Consider the following 18,091-nt stretch of genomic DNA (forward strand, 5'->3'; position numbering starts at 1 on the left):
GTGAATATTATGCATGATCTACATAGTAAGAAATATATTCTGAAGCATTATTGAAAAAAGGCCTATCAGCATTTGTAAACAAAAGGTTTGTAAGTCCTTTCCTCGCAAAGCATAGGCATTTTTTATTCAAAAGTGTGAGATAATCCGCGGTTTTCAAATAAATTGAGAACCAAATGTGTGACAAGATTTCAAGATAATAAGCCTAACAAAAACATTTGGAATGAGATTAACAATACATCAACTTATTAAGATTTAGTTGTTTTTAAAAACTATGGGACATTGCTAATTTTACGATATTATCTTGGACTTCCGCTATCACTCCTAAACATTTTAAAAATTTGATTTTTTTTAACAGATTCTAAGACAAGTGCATTATTTTCAAAGCAGAAGTCTCCACCTTAGAAATAATTACATTTCATTTGACTTATATTTAAGAAATGATTGCACATCATGAGTTCTCGCGTAACATTTGAAAAGGGCCTATGTCCAAAATGTAAACAATCCAGAAAATGAATTGTAAATTTTTCCGCCAGTATTTAATTCCTATATAAATAAATTGAAGTATTTTAGGCGTTTATATTGTTCACAATAACAATAGTAACTATATCTCAGTACACAACATCCAAAACATGCGAAACGTTTTCAAAAATACATGAAAATCGATAAAAATTTAATATCACAGTAATAAGCCTTTTTGTGAATCTTTAAATGGTTAGGCCCTTTTTGTTAAGCCGTTGTGCTTGTCATCATAAATTGTAGGCCCTTTGCTAAGCCTTTTCTTAACGTCAAATAAATCATCGGCCCTGCCTCAAGCAGTAGGGCCTAGCTTTGATTTGAAATTTTTCAATCATCGGCCCTTCTACGTCGCTAGGCTTATGAATGGAACCTCATCGAACGAAAAAAAATATATGTTAGGCCCGAGGTTAGGCCGTTTTAGCATGAATGATTGGAAAAATTTCGTGGATCGGCCGTTTTTAAAATCAAGTTATTTTTAATGATTTTTATCGATAATGCGGAACATTCCTATACGACTGGTAGCTAATTACCAGTGCTACAGAATGGTATCAAAAATCGGTTTGTTTACATTTTGATCATAGGCCCTTTTCAAATGTTACGCGAGAGTTAACCTTATGATTTCAGCCAGATTCTCGACCATTTGGCTGGATTAACGCCTATTTGTATATTTACTAGTCACGCCTAATGAGATAATTGAACTGAACTCCTCGTCATTAAGTAGTCCTTGTCCTTCTAAAGAGCTTTGCCACAGAGGACAATCAACTAAAGCGGTTTCCAATTATTTTCGACCTACGTACTCCTTAGCCTTAGGATCAGTCAGAAATCGCTCATTGAAAAATACCAGGGCTGTATAGTCGGATTAAAAACCGATCGTCTCCGACTCTGAATCCTCTGATTTGAAATTAACTGACTCCGACTCCCATTCAACAAAATCCATAAAAAAGCAAAACTTTCATAAAAATTTCAAAATCTATCATCATTTCTAACAAAATCGTTTACAAACTTTTGCAATGAAAATGGACATTTATAAATTCGAAAATCACATTCTCCAATGACATGGTAACACATTTAAACAAAGTTTACCTCATCTTTAAAATGTTCATATTTATTAAAATAAATTTACTAGATTTCAAGAAAAACATTTAACGAAATTGACCCTATTTTTCTCCAATTTTAGCTAAATGGACACAGCACGGTCATTTTATCATTATAAATTGATCACGTATTTTTACCAAGAAATTGGCCATAACTGTTAAAGAGATTGGTCAGAATTTCAAAAGAAACTGGTCGTAGCTTTGAATGAAGTGGATCACAATATTAAACGAAATCCACAACTTCTTCGAAATCAATCACAATTTACCAGATTTGGTTCTAGTTTCAAATTATGTTTCATAACAATCGGAGTTGGAGTCGGAGTCGGTACTTTTTGTTCGACTTCGTCTCCTTTAGGCTCAAAATGAATGAATCAGAAAATAAAATGTTCACAACTTTTCACACTTCCGAGTTTTTCTCAAGTCCCAAAATTAAGATAATCTTTTACAGAAGTTTTTATTTATATAAAAAAAAAAACAAACAAAATAAAAATCTGCGTACTAGAAATTATAAAAATTACAGAACTGTCAAAATTCCATATCCTGGGCTTGAAGTAATTTAAACCTTCTGCTACTTGCAAATGTTTTATCAGAGTGTCTACTCATATTGTCAGTGACGTCGCATAACCTCACTTTTTACCTGGGAACCAACTTTCAGAACCAGATTTCTAGACCAACATTTGAAAGGGGCGGAAGAGCCAAATAGTTCACAAACTACTCGATTAACACCAAAAAAGTAGAAGAAAATATAACTTCAAATCATCAAAAAACGTTTCTTCTTACATGGCGTATTTATAACTTTCAACTCTATGATGTATCTGGTTGTTACGCCACAGACAAACAGACATAACTCTTCACGCATTTAACGACTAATTTGAATATTATCAGTTCCGCGAACTACTCGCCGCAGCGCTGGCATCGGATCACTTTGACGTTTCTATACAATCTGTAGAACTTTTATGCAACATTGTTTGCGAGTTAGCGAGCAAGCTTGTTTTCCGAGATAAACCCGAGAGATGTCGTTACTGAGGACCTATGTTTTGAGATACTATGTTTTCAAGAAAAACTTTTTCAAAGAGTTACGTCTGTTTGTCTGTGGTTACGCCTTGCACCAGAACTACGAATTATACTGACAAATACAAACAAAAAATCCCGAGGGTGTACTTCCACGGCGTATCACCAGTGTTGGCAGTTCAAAGGGTGGAAGATCCGGGGGGTAACAACGTGTAAGAAATTATCAGGGCGTATGATGTTTTTTATTTCTAAGATGCAAGAAGAGGTGGTAAAGTTTGGATATGACATATAAAATTTGTCAATTTTGCTTTCAGAAGGTCACAACTAGCGATTAGCTGTAACGATGAGCAACGCGATCAGTGAGCAATCAGGGATCATAAAATCGCTAGTTGTGACCTTCTGAAAGCAAAATTGACAAATTTGATATGTCATATACATACTTTACCACCTCTTCTTGCATCTTACATATACAAATTATCATTATAGTATCCCATTGTTTCATAATACCGAAAAATAGCATTTTAGCTGTAATGAGCAATTGCAAGCCTGCTATTAACTATATGTCAAGCATTTAAAATCATCCACAACATGGAAAGTCGTGAAATAGGACTAATTTTTAGGTCATCAAAATTCGGAAGCGATTTTCTCGATATGGTCATTTAGGAGTTCCGCCCTTTTCAAATGTTAGTCTAGATTTAATGCCGTATTTATACTCGAATCTGTTGCAAGATGCACATTAGGGTGTTTCATTTTGAAAAAAGTGATGAATTTTTGATAGGCCACCCTCCAGTTCGATTCATAGCCCCAAAATATGAACCTGTGCAAAAAATGGTAAAGATTGATGAAGGTTTAGAGGTCGCGCCAATGATTTGGATTTTGTATGGAGATTTTGGTGAATTAGTATGGGAAATTATTGATTTTCGTTTACATTGCTCTAACTTTGGTTGTAGTTGTCCAAACGTTGAAAAAAAAATATGTGGTTGTCATGACAATGATCAACAAGCCTGTTGTTGTTGCGATGAAATTGGCGTTGTTGCCTTGTACATATTCATCTGTCAATTTACCCTATTTTGCCATTTTTTCACATTTTTATAATTCTTGATACGCTGCAAAACTGAGCGTAGCAACTGTAGGCTTTTTGTTTATTGCCATAGCAATAACATACTAAATTTTTTCGACATTTGGACAAGTAGAAGCAAAGTTATAGCGATATAAGCGATTTTTTAAATTCTTCCATAGTAATTCCCATACAAATTTCAAATCATTGGCGCGACCTCTAAACCTTCATCAATCTTTACCAATTTTTGCACAGGTTCATATTTTGGGGCTATGAATCGAACTGGAGGGTGGCCCATCAGAAATTCATCACTTTTTTCAGAATGAAGCACCCTAATGCACATATTCTTTTAGTTTACTCGACATCTATCCATTTCAAGCAATATTGTCATACCTTTTTATCTTTTGAGAGTTGGGAGCACAGGTATATTGAGGTTAAGGTGACGCCACTGCATATTGCTAAATAAAATTCCTTGAGATTTTCAGGTTTTTCGATGTTTTTTTTTAAGATTTCAAATTGTTTAAATGTTTTGTCTAGATTGAAATCTTGAAAATTTTCAAAGTGGCAGAAAAAAATAAGTCTCCTACACTTGATTCAGGTTAAGTTCACAATCTGAAAAAGATTTCGAAGTTCAGTATTTTGAATATCTTTAAAACTTCACATGTTCCCTTGGAGTAGTCCGATATATATGTACATGTTTTTGAAACACTCCTCAAAATTCCCTTGGAACTCTCCTTGGACTTATATTTAAAAAATCACCGGTACTCCTCGGAATTCTCTTATTAACTACATTCCCTTTTATGTTTTTTTCGGAATTCCCCTGATACTCTCCTCACCAAAATTGGTAAGCGGTTTTCTTGGTATGGTGATTTTGGAATTATGCCCTTTTTAAATGTTGGTCTAGAGTCAATTTTTATTTATTTTTTTCCTTGAAATTCTGCTCAACATTACCTGAGGATTTTCCTTAGGTTTCACCTGGCATCTAAAGTTCTTCAGACAACAATCCTCACATTTAGTCATCTTATTTACCATTCGTTATTGTATAATCATCATTATATGAATTAAGCTAACCTAATCATCCCAAATTATGATGTGCTTCCCTATTTTCTTCTAAGAATCGACTGTATTAAATGTCAGTGAAAAATAAGGTATCTCAAAAAGCATATATATACCTTGATGTCTGAGATATTAAATTTCTTTTATTTACTTTATATGATTCGACAAACTGACTTGATGTACTTTCCATTTTTTTTTTTCAAGGAAATAGTTCTTAATTGTATCACAACATGGCAGGTGATGCCAAGTAATAGTGCCGCCAAATTACAAAAATAACTATATTCATACAATTTTATAAACGGACTCGCAAAGGAAGTCTTATGCCAACAACGATCCAGGGCAAAATCGTTGCTAATCCAATTTACGTTGGACCTCATTACAGCGAAATAGACATTCTTCTTACTCTGTGTCCGATTCTATATCTACGTTATAGCAAAGCGCAATCATCATGCAGCAACCGCCAGAAATTTGCGCTATCTTTTCCCGTGTGCAGCTAAGATAGATACAGTACCAGCCATAAGAAAAGAACAATGAAGTGTTTTTTTTATCTTTCCAAAAAAAGCTCCTAACAGAGAAATGTTTTCGCTGAAATTCTCCATGGACAAAAAGCCTCAAAGTAAAGAAAAGTGTTATAATTAAGAATCTTAAACAAAACTTTAAAGAACGAGAAGGGAAAATAGTATGAAAGTCATATTTTACTTTTGAGAATTGAAATTGAAAAACGATTATCACAACATACATCAGCTAAAAGCTTAAGAGAGAACTAACCGCCTAAAAAAATCATTTAAATTTTTTTAAAAATATTGGAAAACAATATAAACAAAAATTAAAAAATAAATCAATTTTTTCTCCTGTTCTATAGAAAACTTACAGCGTTGGACAATTATTTTTTTAAATTTTTGTTAGGCTTTCCATATGTTCGACTTACAGCTCTTTGCATTTTTTTGGTGAGAAAAAACAATAAAGATTTTACAAGCTTATGGCCGTTACTGTACGAACAGCAACTGACTACAATTTAAAATTCAACGAGTGACGGTAATAAGCTGATGATAACGAATCATGCTTACTTCGTTTCCTGGAGATCCGAACTTCCTCTGCAAATAGCCCCTGGATGTGCGTCGCTCATGTAAGCAACAATGAAGCAAGGCACATCCATCCTCTTGCATTTACTCTGCTGTCATCCTGTTGTCTTGAATGAGATAAAAATTGATCACCTTCTCAAATTTATGTCAATCAAGTGTAGCTAGCTAATCAAATGAAATCACGTCGAAGATCACGGAGTCAGTGGTGCATACATGGGACACGAAAATACGACTAAACTAATTTCATGTGGTTACGAGTGTCGTTCCAAAACTGGTTGCATCAAGGCCACTAATACTGGCTGCTACCTGGTTATCGATCTTTGCAACTCGCTTGAACAGTGGACGATGCCCTAGAAAAGGTTCGTTGCCAGCGCTCGGAGTTTTTGCCTCGTCGATTTTCAATCATTCATGGTATGAACGAAAACAGAACAGAGCGGTCCGCTAATGGTCGATCCCAAATATGTTTTACTAATCAATTAATTTATATTAATTCATGCGTGAAGTTGACAAAATATATTGTTCTACGATTTATGTCAGTTTTGAAGTATCTATAGCTATAGCTTAAAAAAAAAACAATAAATAAAATAAAAATTTAAAATTTGTAGATTTTTTTAATTTTTAGTTCCTAAAATTTGTTTTAACCAAATACATAAAATATATTAACGTGTATATTTTTTAAAGAAAATTATTTATTATCTTATCACTTTTGATACGTCAATACGATAAGACGAGAAGTTGTCGAACTATAATTTATTGAAACACGCTATTTTGAAAAATGAGGTCAGAATGGCCGAAGTTCAGTAATTATTTGAATTGCGTTTCAGGGAAATCTGAGAAGATTAGTCTGAAATTCGTTGTAAGTGTGAGCTTAATTAGGCATAAACAACGAACTGGTTAACAAACTTGCATACAACATTGCTGATTCACACAATGTTTCACCTACATTTACTCGATTTATCATATTGGCCCAAATCTCAATAATTTACATGAATTTTACAAACGGTATATTTGCTACGTAATTGTCTATGTGATAAGATTAAACATAAGTTGTTCTATAATTCAAGGAATGTTTCTGTTTTAGCAGTTCTGAATTATCTATGATAAAGTTTCTTAAATTCCTCAAATCCTCTAAGATGGTGTCCGGCCATTATGTCGAATGGTTTTCAGTTTACTCAGACTTAAATAACTTTTGACGAAGCTTCCAGAAATAGTTATGTTTTTAATATTTTCAACACTTAGATATTTTCCAGACTGTAACTCGGACTGGGATTTTTTTGTTTTAAGCTTTTACATAATAGACGAAATTTCATTTATCTCCTGAAATTTGGAAGATTCAATTTGAGCAGTTTTTAGAAATTAAATTGTGATGTGTCTAAGTGTTCATCCTTCTTTCAAATATGAGCAGTTCTTTCGAGTTAGGGGTCTCGGATAGCCTAGCCAGTTAAGACACGGTATTATCAAGCCGGTCGATCCGATCGAGGATATCTTTCGGGTTGGAAATTGTCTCGACTTCTCTGGACATAGAGTATTATTGTGCTTATCACACAACATACAAATTTATGCACTGGTTGGCATAGAAAGCTCTCAATTAATAACCGTGGAAGTGCATCTAGACTTAGTGTGTTTTGAGAGCCGACAACACGCTCGCTACAGAAGTGTAAAAAAGTAAAGTAGAAAAAAGAAGAAATTATTTCGAATTATACTGTATTCGTGATGTTTTAAACTTAATTTATGAATTATACTGTATTCGTGATGTTTTAAACTTTATTTATGTTTTACAATTTAGAATCACATTATCTTTTAAAAGCTGATCATTCTTTTCTATTTTGCTTTGGGTTATATTTCCTATAGCACTTTTTCTTTCATATTTCGGACATAAGACGGTATAATTGTTGGCGCTTTGAGTTTAAAATGGACTTGCCTTACTCATCCTTTTTTTTTGCTTCTTGTTCTATTTTTCAAACCAGCAGGCCTGATAACCATTTGGCGTAATGACCGTTCGTTCTAATGACCTTTTTTCTTGGTGACTCAGCATCCTCTAATATGAATAATTAGTTTCAAAATGTTAAAACGAACTGCCTATTTCAAGACCAACAATTGAAATGGCCTCAACTCCATTTTGTAAACAAACCTTGTAAGGCCATTTTCTCGCGAACCGAAACCTTCATTCGCAAACCTAAACCACAATTGGGTAGAGGAGAATTTCCCCTACCTGTTCATTATGTTGGTTTGCCTTTGCGGACTTCGGTTCGCGAAAAAATGGCCTTACAAGGTTTGTTTACAAAATGGAGTTAAGGCCATTTCAATTGTTGGTCTTGATTTGATAAATTTCTCCATTTCCATGAATTTTAAAAGTAATAATGCAGTTCCGTTAGAGCATCCATTTAGTACGTCACGCAAAATTCAAGAAAAATCACGACGTAATGTTATTCATGATTATCGGACAAAATGATCCAAAATGAATCAGAATTTTATGAAATATGTATTTGATTGTATGGTTGTAAAGTTTATGGTTGTATGAACGGAACACGATTAAAAAAAATCGGGTTGGGTAATCTTCCGAAACATTTTAGATGTTCCCGGACATCACATACCTATTTTGAAAATTCATAACTCATGAACCAAGTATCGTAGTGGTACATCACTTTGAAATTTTCACCAGTTTTCTAATTTTCAAGCTTGAAAAAAATCGTTGGAAATTTTTTCGTTACCCTGGTAATGACTTTTCCTGATTTTCCTAGTGTTCTAGACGCACATCCACAATTGTTAAGTGGGAGCTTTCGATGCCTGTACCAATTTTGCATTAGTATAATTGTGTGGCAAGTACAATCATGTTCTATGCCCAGGGAAGTCGGGAAATTTTCCTACCCGAAAAATTCTTAGAACCGAAGCCAGCCACCTCCAGTATGGTCTTACTTTGTAGCTGCGCCTTTACCGACTGAGCTAAGGGAGGCCCCAGTTTACAAAAGCTGTTAGGCCATAATTCCAGCTCTATCTAGAATAGGTCATTACATCGAATCTTGAAAATCATGATTGGACATAGAAATTGTTTTCGAAATCTTGAACTTGAACAACAAAAATTGAGGATCAAATGGAACATTTTCAATATCTCGGAATACAAAATTACTGGCTAAAAAAAATTTACAAGGTTTCTAGGTTTGATATAATTTTGAAGATTCTAAGGCTTTTTTTTTAATTTTAGATATTCGAAAGAAAAAACATTTAAGATTCTGGCTGCAAATGACGAGCTTTGAAAAACTCAAGATCGCAGATTTGAAATTAAATTAACTTAAGGTTCTGGAACATGGCAAACTTTCAAAATCTCGGACAATCACAAAATTTTCAAGATTCTTTGCACAGAAAAAAATTGAAGATTCAGGAGTCAGGAATATTTTTTCAAAGTTCTGGAACATCTTTAAAAAATTTAATCATTTCAAACTCATCTCAAACTCAATTTATTCTAGATCCCGTTAAAAAATTAATCATAATGATTCTAGGATTCATTAATTTTTCGACATTCTGGGACTTGTATTTTGGAGACTAAGAGAAATGTTGGAGATGCAAAATTTCGAAAAAAAAATTAATTTTGGCACATTGTTAAAAATTTAGGGTCTTAGATTTGAATAAGTTTTCAAAATTTTGGAATTTTGAAAATTGTCAATACTGTTTTAAAGCTGATACTGTGTCCATGAATGCTGCCCTTATGATTCAAGAATAACAATAAAATTGCAAATTGCATCATTTCCAAAAAGTAATCCATCTAAGCAGCCCTTTCAGTTAGTGGCAAAAATGTTGGTCAAATTGAACTTATTTTTGTCTAGTATATGATTTTTGCCTTTGTGAAAATTTTCAGAATATATTATCAAAATTCACTCAACGTCCGATAACACTAAAAAGCACATTTCGCAAAAACCAAAATCTATAGAACATTTGTTGTTTTACGTAATTTGAGTGCTAAAATCAAAAGACATACTTCCAGCTGTGTGATCGGAGGTCGTTCGTTTTCCATTAGCATCCTGAGGCCTAGAAAGTATGGAAATTTTAGCGCGTTCTTCCAAGCAGATGCAAACCAAATTTACAATTCTAGCAACCATCAGCAGTTGGAGGACCCGATTCAAGCTTAGAGCTACAATACGACGAAGCAACGCGCACATTTCGGGTAGGTGGAGACCACACTCGCACACCATAGAACGTTGTGCCTTGACGGTGTTGCGGTTGCCAATGCTGATGGATTAGAGACGTGCTAATATCGCTACTGGGGATCAGCATTTCTTCGAACTAACTGTGGGGTGTACGTGTATACGTGACTGCGTCTTCTGAACACAGGGAAATCACATACACCACGCATCTACCTCGACTCGAGTCGAAACACTGGGGAAGTTTGATGTATGTCCCCCCGAATGCTAATCAAGGGTAGGTCATTCATAACACCCATGCTATGACGCCATCCAAAAACCGAAGATTAAGGTGCTTCTATTTTGGTTCTAGCTAAAACCGAAGCTATTTGCTTTCCTCTGGTAATCTTTATACAATCCTATCACTACCATAGACTTGAAAGAATCGATAGAAGTCGTATAGATACTGATAGAAAATACAGTTGGTCTGATGTTTTGACGGCAAAACAGACTAGAAAAATTGAACAAAAAACAGTCACTTCCAGAGCTCTGAAGCAGACATAGAAACTTAGATAGCCTATGTTGATCCTACGTAACGCGAGTAGATCACTTCTTCGTGGTGCGTTACTACCATCGAACCCTAGCCCTGACTACTTCAAACTAGGAGAACAAAATGTTTCAGTAATCACAGGAACACATCATAGTCCTTGTTACGCCTTGTTAATAGTTAATAGGATGATCTTGAAACAAAACATAAATGATTTAGTGAACATAAGCTTTAGTTTGGTCGGGGTGTTTCAGCGATACTGATTTTATGTTAATAAGGATTTCGTTTCATTTTTGTTTTATCTCCAAAAATCTACTATATTGGCTTGCAAACCACGTGCGTAAACATTATGAAAAACCGTGAAGTTTTTAAGCCTGAGCAAAAAAAAAATGGCTGCAACACTTCTTTAGTGTGTCGACAGGTCTGATAATCATTTATGGCCGTAAGCTCCAACTCGGATTATTTTTCAATACCGACGCCGTTTGGATGATCTTCTAAACGTTTGTTTAAAGTCGTGTTGATTAATTCTGATACTGACATCAAATCAACCGAACATTCTTAATCGGGATTTAATCCGAGGATAATATCGGTTGGAGCTTACCACCAGAGAGTGCGACCAAAAGTTATGTGTTAGTCTATAGGGCTTTTTTTTTCTATTATCAGACAAAATGGATCAGAATAATTCTATTAAACAAATGAAACAAAAATTCACAAAACTTTCCCGGAAAAAATTAGTTTAAGTTTTTGGAATTTCCCAGACATTATGTACTTTGAAAATTCATAAGTCATGAACCAAGCACCGTAGAACAAATGGCATGAGACACCATTTAGAAAATTTTACAAGCAAACTTTTTTTTTCTTAGCATGAAAAAAATAGTTAGAAAAAATTTCACATTCAGAAAACTGGTTTTTCTGCTTTTCTTTGTGATTTTCCTCCATCGTAAAATTTTTCGTGTGAACTTTTTTTCAGATTATATTTTATATGGTTTCTGAGATAATTTTCCCTATCATTTCACTAGAAACATTTGTTCTACAATGCTTGGTTAATGAGTTATGAATTTTCAAAGTACGTGATGTCCGGGAAAATGTGAAAACTTCACCCAATGTTGTTGAATTTTTGTTTCGCTCATATGATCTTAAACTCTACCTGTGGGCCAAATGTCATAGCATTCTGATAATATTCGGCCAAAACCTGTTCGATAATTTTAAAAATCCCCATTTTCTAGCAAGTTGATAATTTTATAGCGAATTCGTTTATTATTCAGTTCCAACCTGTTCGCGCTGACAAAAAGATCGGTTTCGAACTGGTTCCAACCACGATAATAAACGAATTCGCTAATAGTTTCCTCTCCAAATTATCCACCTAATTGGTGTTAAAAGCTCGCGTAAATTCGAAAATCTGCAAAAAAAAGGTTGTTCAAAATGCGTTGCACAATTATTCAAATCCAAATGGTCGCGCAAATTCCCAAACTAAATGAAAATGTCCAAAACATTGAAGTTGCCGTCTAACTTAATTATTTGAGTAAAATATTTAAGATTGTTACTAGCTTTGTCTATATAAGAGTGAAGTGCGGCAAAACCCGCCACCTAATGTCAGTGCCTTTATATAAACGTACTACGACGTGACAAATAAATAAAAGAGCAGAACTAGGGGAAATGGATGTAATGTCGGCCTAAATGCCCCTAATTTGGGCCCATACATAAATTCAGCAATCGATTAAATTTTCAATAGCGACCAAAAATATCCCACTGACGCGTTCATCTAGATAAAATTGATAAATAGCAGATTTTCAGCGATGGGCCCAATCTTAGATCCATAGGCCAACATTAGAGTCATTTCCCTTACTTGTTAAATTGTTGGTCCCTCCTTCGGCAAGGTGACAAAAGTGACGAATTTGAGGGGTTTTGATTACTGATTTTGCGTTCATAATACACTGGAGTCGCTTTTTACGCGAGTGATACGTCCCGCGTAAAAAAAAACCGCGTAAATTCCGGAATCCGCGTAAAAAAAACCGCGTAAATTCCGAAATCCGCGTTAAAAAAAACCGCGTAAAAAAAGACCGTGTAAAAAATAACCGCGTAAAAAGCGACTCTAGTGTATAATGATAAACCGCGTAAATTCTGATATCCGCGTAAAAAAAAAACAAAATCCGCGTAAAAAAAACCGCGTAAATTCCGAAATCCGCGTAAAAAGCGACTCCAGTGTACTCGATTTTGTCAGCCCCTCCACGCATCAGACTTTTATCTTTCAATAATTTGACATAGCCGTAATTATAAATATTTCCCATTCATCTTCAGGATGGATGTTTAAGGTATACTTTGGTGCAATAACATCACTGAAAATGCGCATAGGTTTCGTAGAACATAAGAAAAGATTTTCAAAAAGAGAGATGATAATATTGTGTCATTACTGTATTTAACTTGATAAGGGCCTGGCGTAAACATTCAAGCTTCTCACGCTGAAAGACTTGAGGTTAAATCTCACCTCAGACACATCTAATGTGTTTCTTCCAGCTGTTTCAATAGCTCCTATAGGACATTCAAGCCTCTCTGAAATTCAAAGGTAATCAGAGCTCCGTCAACCCTTCCTTTGTAGACGTAGAGACAGCGTACCACCATCTGGGGGAGCCAGAATATCGGATATGCACAAATTTAGCACGGTTATCTAAACTACTTATTCAACTAGGATTATGAATGGAATTGGAACTGGAAGTACAGAATTTAAAGCATCACCAATATGTGCATCTTAGAATGGAATGGTCCTCCTATAAGTGAATTTAAATAGAGTTATTATTTGTGGAGGAAGTCCATATTTCCATTTATTGCAGATCCAACGGTATTTTGAAAGAAAAAACGCATCAGTTCTTTAATCGAAAACTGTTTGTTCTTTCATAAGGACTGGTCAAGTCATAAAACTGATACACATTTTGAGTCCCAACTTTTTTAATTGACTACTTAGCTTAATGCTTTCTTAGGCAAGGAGAATTGTATGACAGACTAACTTCACACGATGAATTTTACCATTTAGGAAATCTTGCACAGTGGTTACATTCCATTAGTTCTAATGATTCTTCGAGAGCGTATTTTAAAGGCTTGGGCTTAAGTCGTGACTTCATTCGCGTGATGAATAGACTCATGTCCAACCACTACTCGCTAGATGCACACCTCCATAGAATAAACCTCGTGGACACCATATGTCGTTGTGGAAACGGTTACGGTGACATCGATCACGCAATGTAAGGCTATTGACGCCGCCAGAGAGCGACCTTTGAATACCGTCAACCCTATGTCACTATCAGAAACGTGTTGGGAACCCGCGATCTCTGCTATAGTCAGTCGATTTGTCTGCAAATTTCTAGTATAAGAATTTAATTTCTTTGTCTTTTGTCTCTCCTTATTAGTTTTTGTTTATCTTGTCCCCCCGTCTCGATGAGTCTCATCGTCACCCATTAGAACCGCACTACCGTTCATACTGGCAACAACGAAACCCCACCCCCCAAACTCCTCCCCTGATCCTATCCTTCGAAAATGTATCCCTCTACCCTCGGGTAAGCAGCGAGTATTAGGCCCATATCCTACTTAACACAGAAATAAGTGAATTTTGTTACAAACAATGAACAATGCATTATCGGCTCTGTAAAACTGACGCGATTGATCCTTTCAAATAAACGAACCAGATAAAAATAGTTTCAGTTTAATAAGTTGGAATCAGTTAAGTGAAGAGTTTTCCATCTACTAAATAGGGATAGAACATCATTTTCTATAATTTACATGGAACTCTGAAAAGAGGATTGTGTTTAATTATCCGACAAAATTTAAGTTGAAGTTTTCGGACTTTCCCGGACATCACGTACTTTGAAAATTTAGAACATGAACCTTGGTTGATACTTGCATCGTAGAAAGAATATTGTGTAGTAAAAATATGAAAAAATATCTCAAAAAACGGTGAGTGACACCACCAGGCATGGAAAATCATTTGCATTCATTTCGTGCATTCATTTACATTCATTTGTCCCTAACTTTTTTCAATAACAGAATTCCGCAAAATAATGTACAGAGTTTTTGCAGGCTTTGTTATTAACTACAACTTTTGTTAACAACTCAAATCCGTATCTCTTATGCATGACGAACTAGAGAGAACAGAAGCCACTACTGTTTTTCAGTGAATGTATGTTACATTTACACAGTAACAAGTTCTGCCTTTCTAGTTCGTGATGCATAAGAGATATAGATTTGAGTAATGGGCAAAAGTTGTAGCTAACAACAAAACCTACAAAAGCTCTATTTATCATTTTGTGGAATGCTGTTGATGAAAAAAGTTAGAGGCAAATGAATGTAAATGATTTTCCATGCCTGGACACCACTCTGAAATTTTCACCAGTGAAAGATAAGTTTTCAAGCATGAAAAAACCATTAGAAAACTTTTCAATGGCTTTTCTTAATTTTCCTCCACCGTGAAAATTTCCGTGGAAAACATTTTTCAGATTATATTTTTTATGGATTGCTGAGATAATTGCCTTACCATTTTTCTTTGCTAAAAATCTCAATAATAAAGTTATAAAAAAAACTTTTCCTTTTACAACACAATGTTTTTCCTGTGATGATTGGTTCATGAGTTATGAATTTTCAAAGTACGTGATGTCCGAGTTAATCCGAAAATTTAAATTTTCCAGGAAAATTAACCATCCAGAATTGTTTTATTTATTTTTTTTTTCGTTCATATAATCATAAACTCTACCTGTGGGCAACATTTCATAAAATTTAAGACCATTTGGCCCAAACCTGTCCGATAATTTAAAAAAAAATGCCTTAACTAATTTTAGAGTTTGAATTAGTTTAATAAGTAAAAGCAATGTGTGAAATCTGTACATTTCCTACTAAATCTCGAGCATATTATGGGAAACATTACATGTATAATGGAGGTGTTTGCAGTACTTTAAATAAGACGGTCAATGAGGTCATATTATTTCTCCGTCAGTAACCACATTTCATGTAATATTTACCACAGTTCCGGACTGATTCGTGCTTTTATAAACTAACAGACCAATCGCTGATTTCTCGAGTAAAAAAGCTCAACCTCACAAACAAACTATACTAAATGGTAGAGGCATTTGTGATAGTATTTTTCTAGATTGAGCTTTTATTCGCAGGAAATCGGCGATTGACGTGTTTATATACAAAAGCATGTACACCCTAATTACGAATCAGCCCGGAATTATCAAGTTTACTATACTTCATATTCCTGTTATTTAGACTTCCGTAAGAAAAATCAACTACAAAACTCACCTTTTAAAATGCTCTCGTATTCTGTCCTCTCGTACCGTTTCGGGCAAGTTTCCAACCCAAAGATGTCGAGTCTCGCGTACCATTGTGCCTCAGGTGCTTCATGGAGGCGACTTTTCCGGTCTGGGGGCCGTCAACCCAATTCTTGACAAATTTCCAATTCTTTCCCTCTCGCTCTCTCTCTCTCAAACCCACCGCCAGCACTCCTTCATCATACTTCTACACTCGGGACACACTTACCGGGAACCGATCGGGATCGGAACAATTACTCACTGGACACGATTCTTCCTTTCCCTTAAATACTTGATTCGCGAACACGTTTATGAGACGCACCGCGGGGAAAAGGACGATCTCGCTCGACTAACCGACCGACTGATCAAAGGTAAATTTGACCAGATTCCGGACGACTGCGACACGACTGTGGACGGCCACATACGATGATGTTTATGACTGTTACATCATTTTCCGGACGACGATTATCGCACGGATTTCGACTGGCTAAGGAGAAATTGGAATCGTGAAATAAAACACAATTTGTTGGGCCCCGTAGACGAACACAGCAATTGCACACTGCACCAAATATATGAAAACACTGAGACAAGCACACTCTACTACAGAAAACGTAGCGAAACAAATATCGAAAGAGAAGGTCTGGGAACAATCTCTTTCAGCCCAAAAATTATTCGCGTATTCCGGACGTCGAGAATCCGGACTCTAAGATCATTCTACGTTTGCACTGCTCCTGTATGAAACTTTTTTCCATTCCTTCCGCGAGGAATTTTCACTTTCCTCTTGGGACACCAACTTCCGGATTCCAGATGTGGAGCACTTGTTCACAAGAAACGAACACTCTTCCCTAAAACCGACCACGGAATTCAGAGTGGTCTAACAACAGTAGACGGACTCCGGACTCCATCCCCTTGGAAGGGGGAAGCTCGGGTTGGGTTCACACTCGTTTCCTCCTAACGATATTGATTCCGAGCTCTTACGATAAACCGAAACTCCAAATCCGTCCAGGATAATTGAGCTTCCTGTTGGGCTTCTCTTTCCGTTAGTAGCGAAACATAATAGTCACTTCTTCTCGCAAAGACGTACTACACCTCCTTGGCTCGCGGGTAAACTATTTACAAGAACAATTTACAAAGAATCGACGTACCCGACGAACGCGAAGTGAAACTTAACGAACTCTTAAATTTGAATGAAGATGAAATTTTCACTATTTTTATTTTTTCCTGTGGCAAATTACCTTTTTCTCCTTTGCACTTCGCATAAAATAATCGTAATTTTCCTTTTAAATCTTCCTTCAATCGTAGATTTAACACACTTAACAATTCTGATTTTTAACAATTTATATTATGCAATCCTACAAAATAGAAAACAAATATTATAACGCACTGCAACACTTTTCACCAACAAAATTTGTTCTGCTGTCTGATCCCTCTTTTCTACTCGGGTTGTGATCAAACAGGAAAACAAACTGCTAGCACTGGACATCAATCAGGCGACGACGTCATGAAACATGAGATTCCGTAGAGGTCCTTCCAATCAATGTTTTTTTTTTTCTTCACTTTTCTACACTGAAAAAGTACATTTTCACGACCGGACGGGTTGAATTCGCGAACCGGAAATTAAATTTTCAATCCAAATTAAACTCTTTAGGATGACGCGACGAGTATCGGCTGGGACACTGCTAGCTGGAATGCTCTCTTTTTTCTTCCCGAAAGGTTATCGCCTCCATACAGATAACCAGGAATTAATGAAACCACAGCCAGAAACATCATTTTCATGATAATTACACTTTTTTTTTCCAATTTTTCGGCTTGAATTTCAGCACTTTTTCTACACTTACTATTTTGAAAGAGACACTTTATTCCACTTCTTCCTGTACTTATTTTTTTCGGTTTTCTTCCATAAATTGTGCCTCTTCCTTCTTTTGCGCTCGTTACTCTTTATTCATCAGTTACTAGACTCGAGAAGAGCACACTCGCTCTCTTTCACTCTTTCACAGCTTGGATTGCTCCGGGTAGATTTCTGCTGCTGCTTGGATGATGGTTTTTCAGATGGAAACAACGACGACAACGCGTTACATCGATGTCTACTCATCGCGTTCCTGAAACTGACTGAGCGGCGGGGCGCGCGCACACACCAAACGGTCAACGACGGATGAAAAGAAGCCATCATCATCGTTGACTCACACGCACACTACGAAGCTAGCACGTACAACGCCCGAAAGCAGTATCGTTGGAGCAAGCGAGATGGAGCAGCATAGTTTTTTATCAAGCACCAATCCAACCATGGGCACGTAAACGAACCCTGAATGTATGTATGAC

General features: G+C 35.8%; 1 protein-coding gene across 11 annotated transcripts in view; it reads right to left on the bottom strand.

The window, feature by feature from the left end:
* Positions 1–17,890, bottom strand: part of spen (split ends) — a 230,406-nt gene extending 212,516 nt beyond the window's left edge. For 6 of the 11 annotated variants that reach the window (XM_065237433.1, XM_065237425.1, XM_065237451.1 and 3 more), the window contains exon 1: positions 15,765–17,890. In XM_065237433.1, coding sequence (XP_065093505.1) covers positions 15,765–15,847 — 83 coding nt within the window. In that variant the 5' untranslated portion in view covers positions 15,848–17,890. The remainder of the gene's footprint in view (positions 1–15,764) is intronic. The other 5 variants (XM_065237448.1, XM_065237440.1, XM_065237402.1 and 2 more) reach the window with 4 other exon arrangements.
* Between the last annotated feature and the right edge of the window lie 201 nt (positions 17,891–18,091).

The sequence above is a fragment of the Ochlerotatus camptorhynchus genome, unplaced genomic scaffold (assembly GCF_037179485.1).
Source record: "Ochlerotatus camptorhynchus isolate MF236.1 unplaced genomic scaffold, CSIRO-AGI_Acam_v1.1 ptg000043l, whole genome shotgun sequence".
NCBI classification, from domain to species: domain Eukaryota; kingdom Metazoa; phylum Arthropoda; class Insecta; order Diptera; family Culicidae; genus Ochlerotatus; species Ochlerotatus camptorhynchus.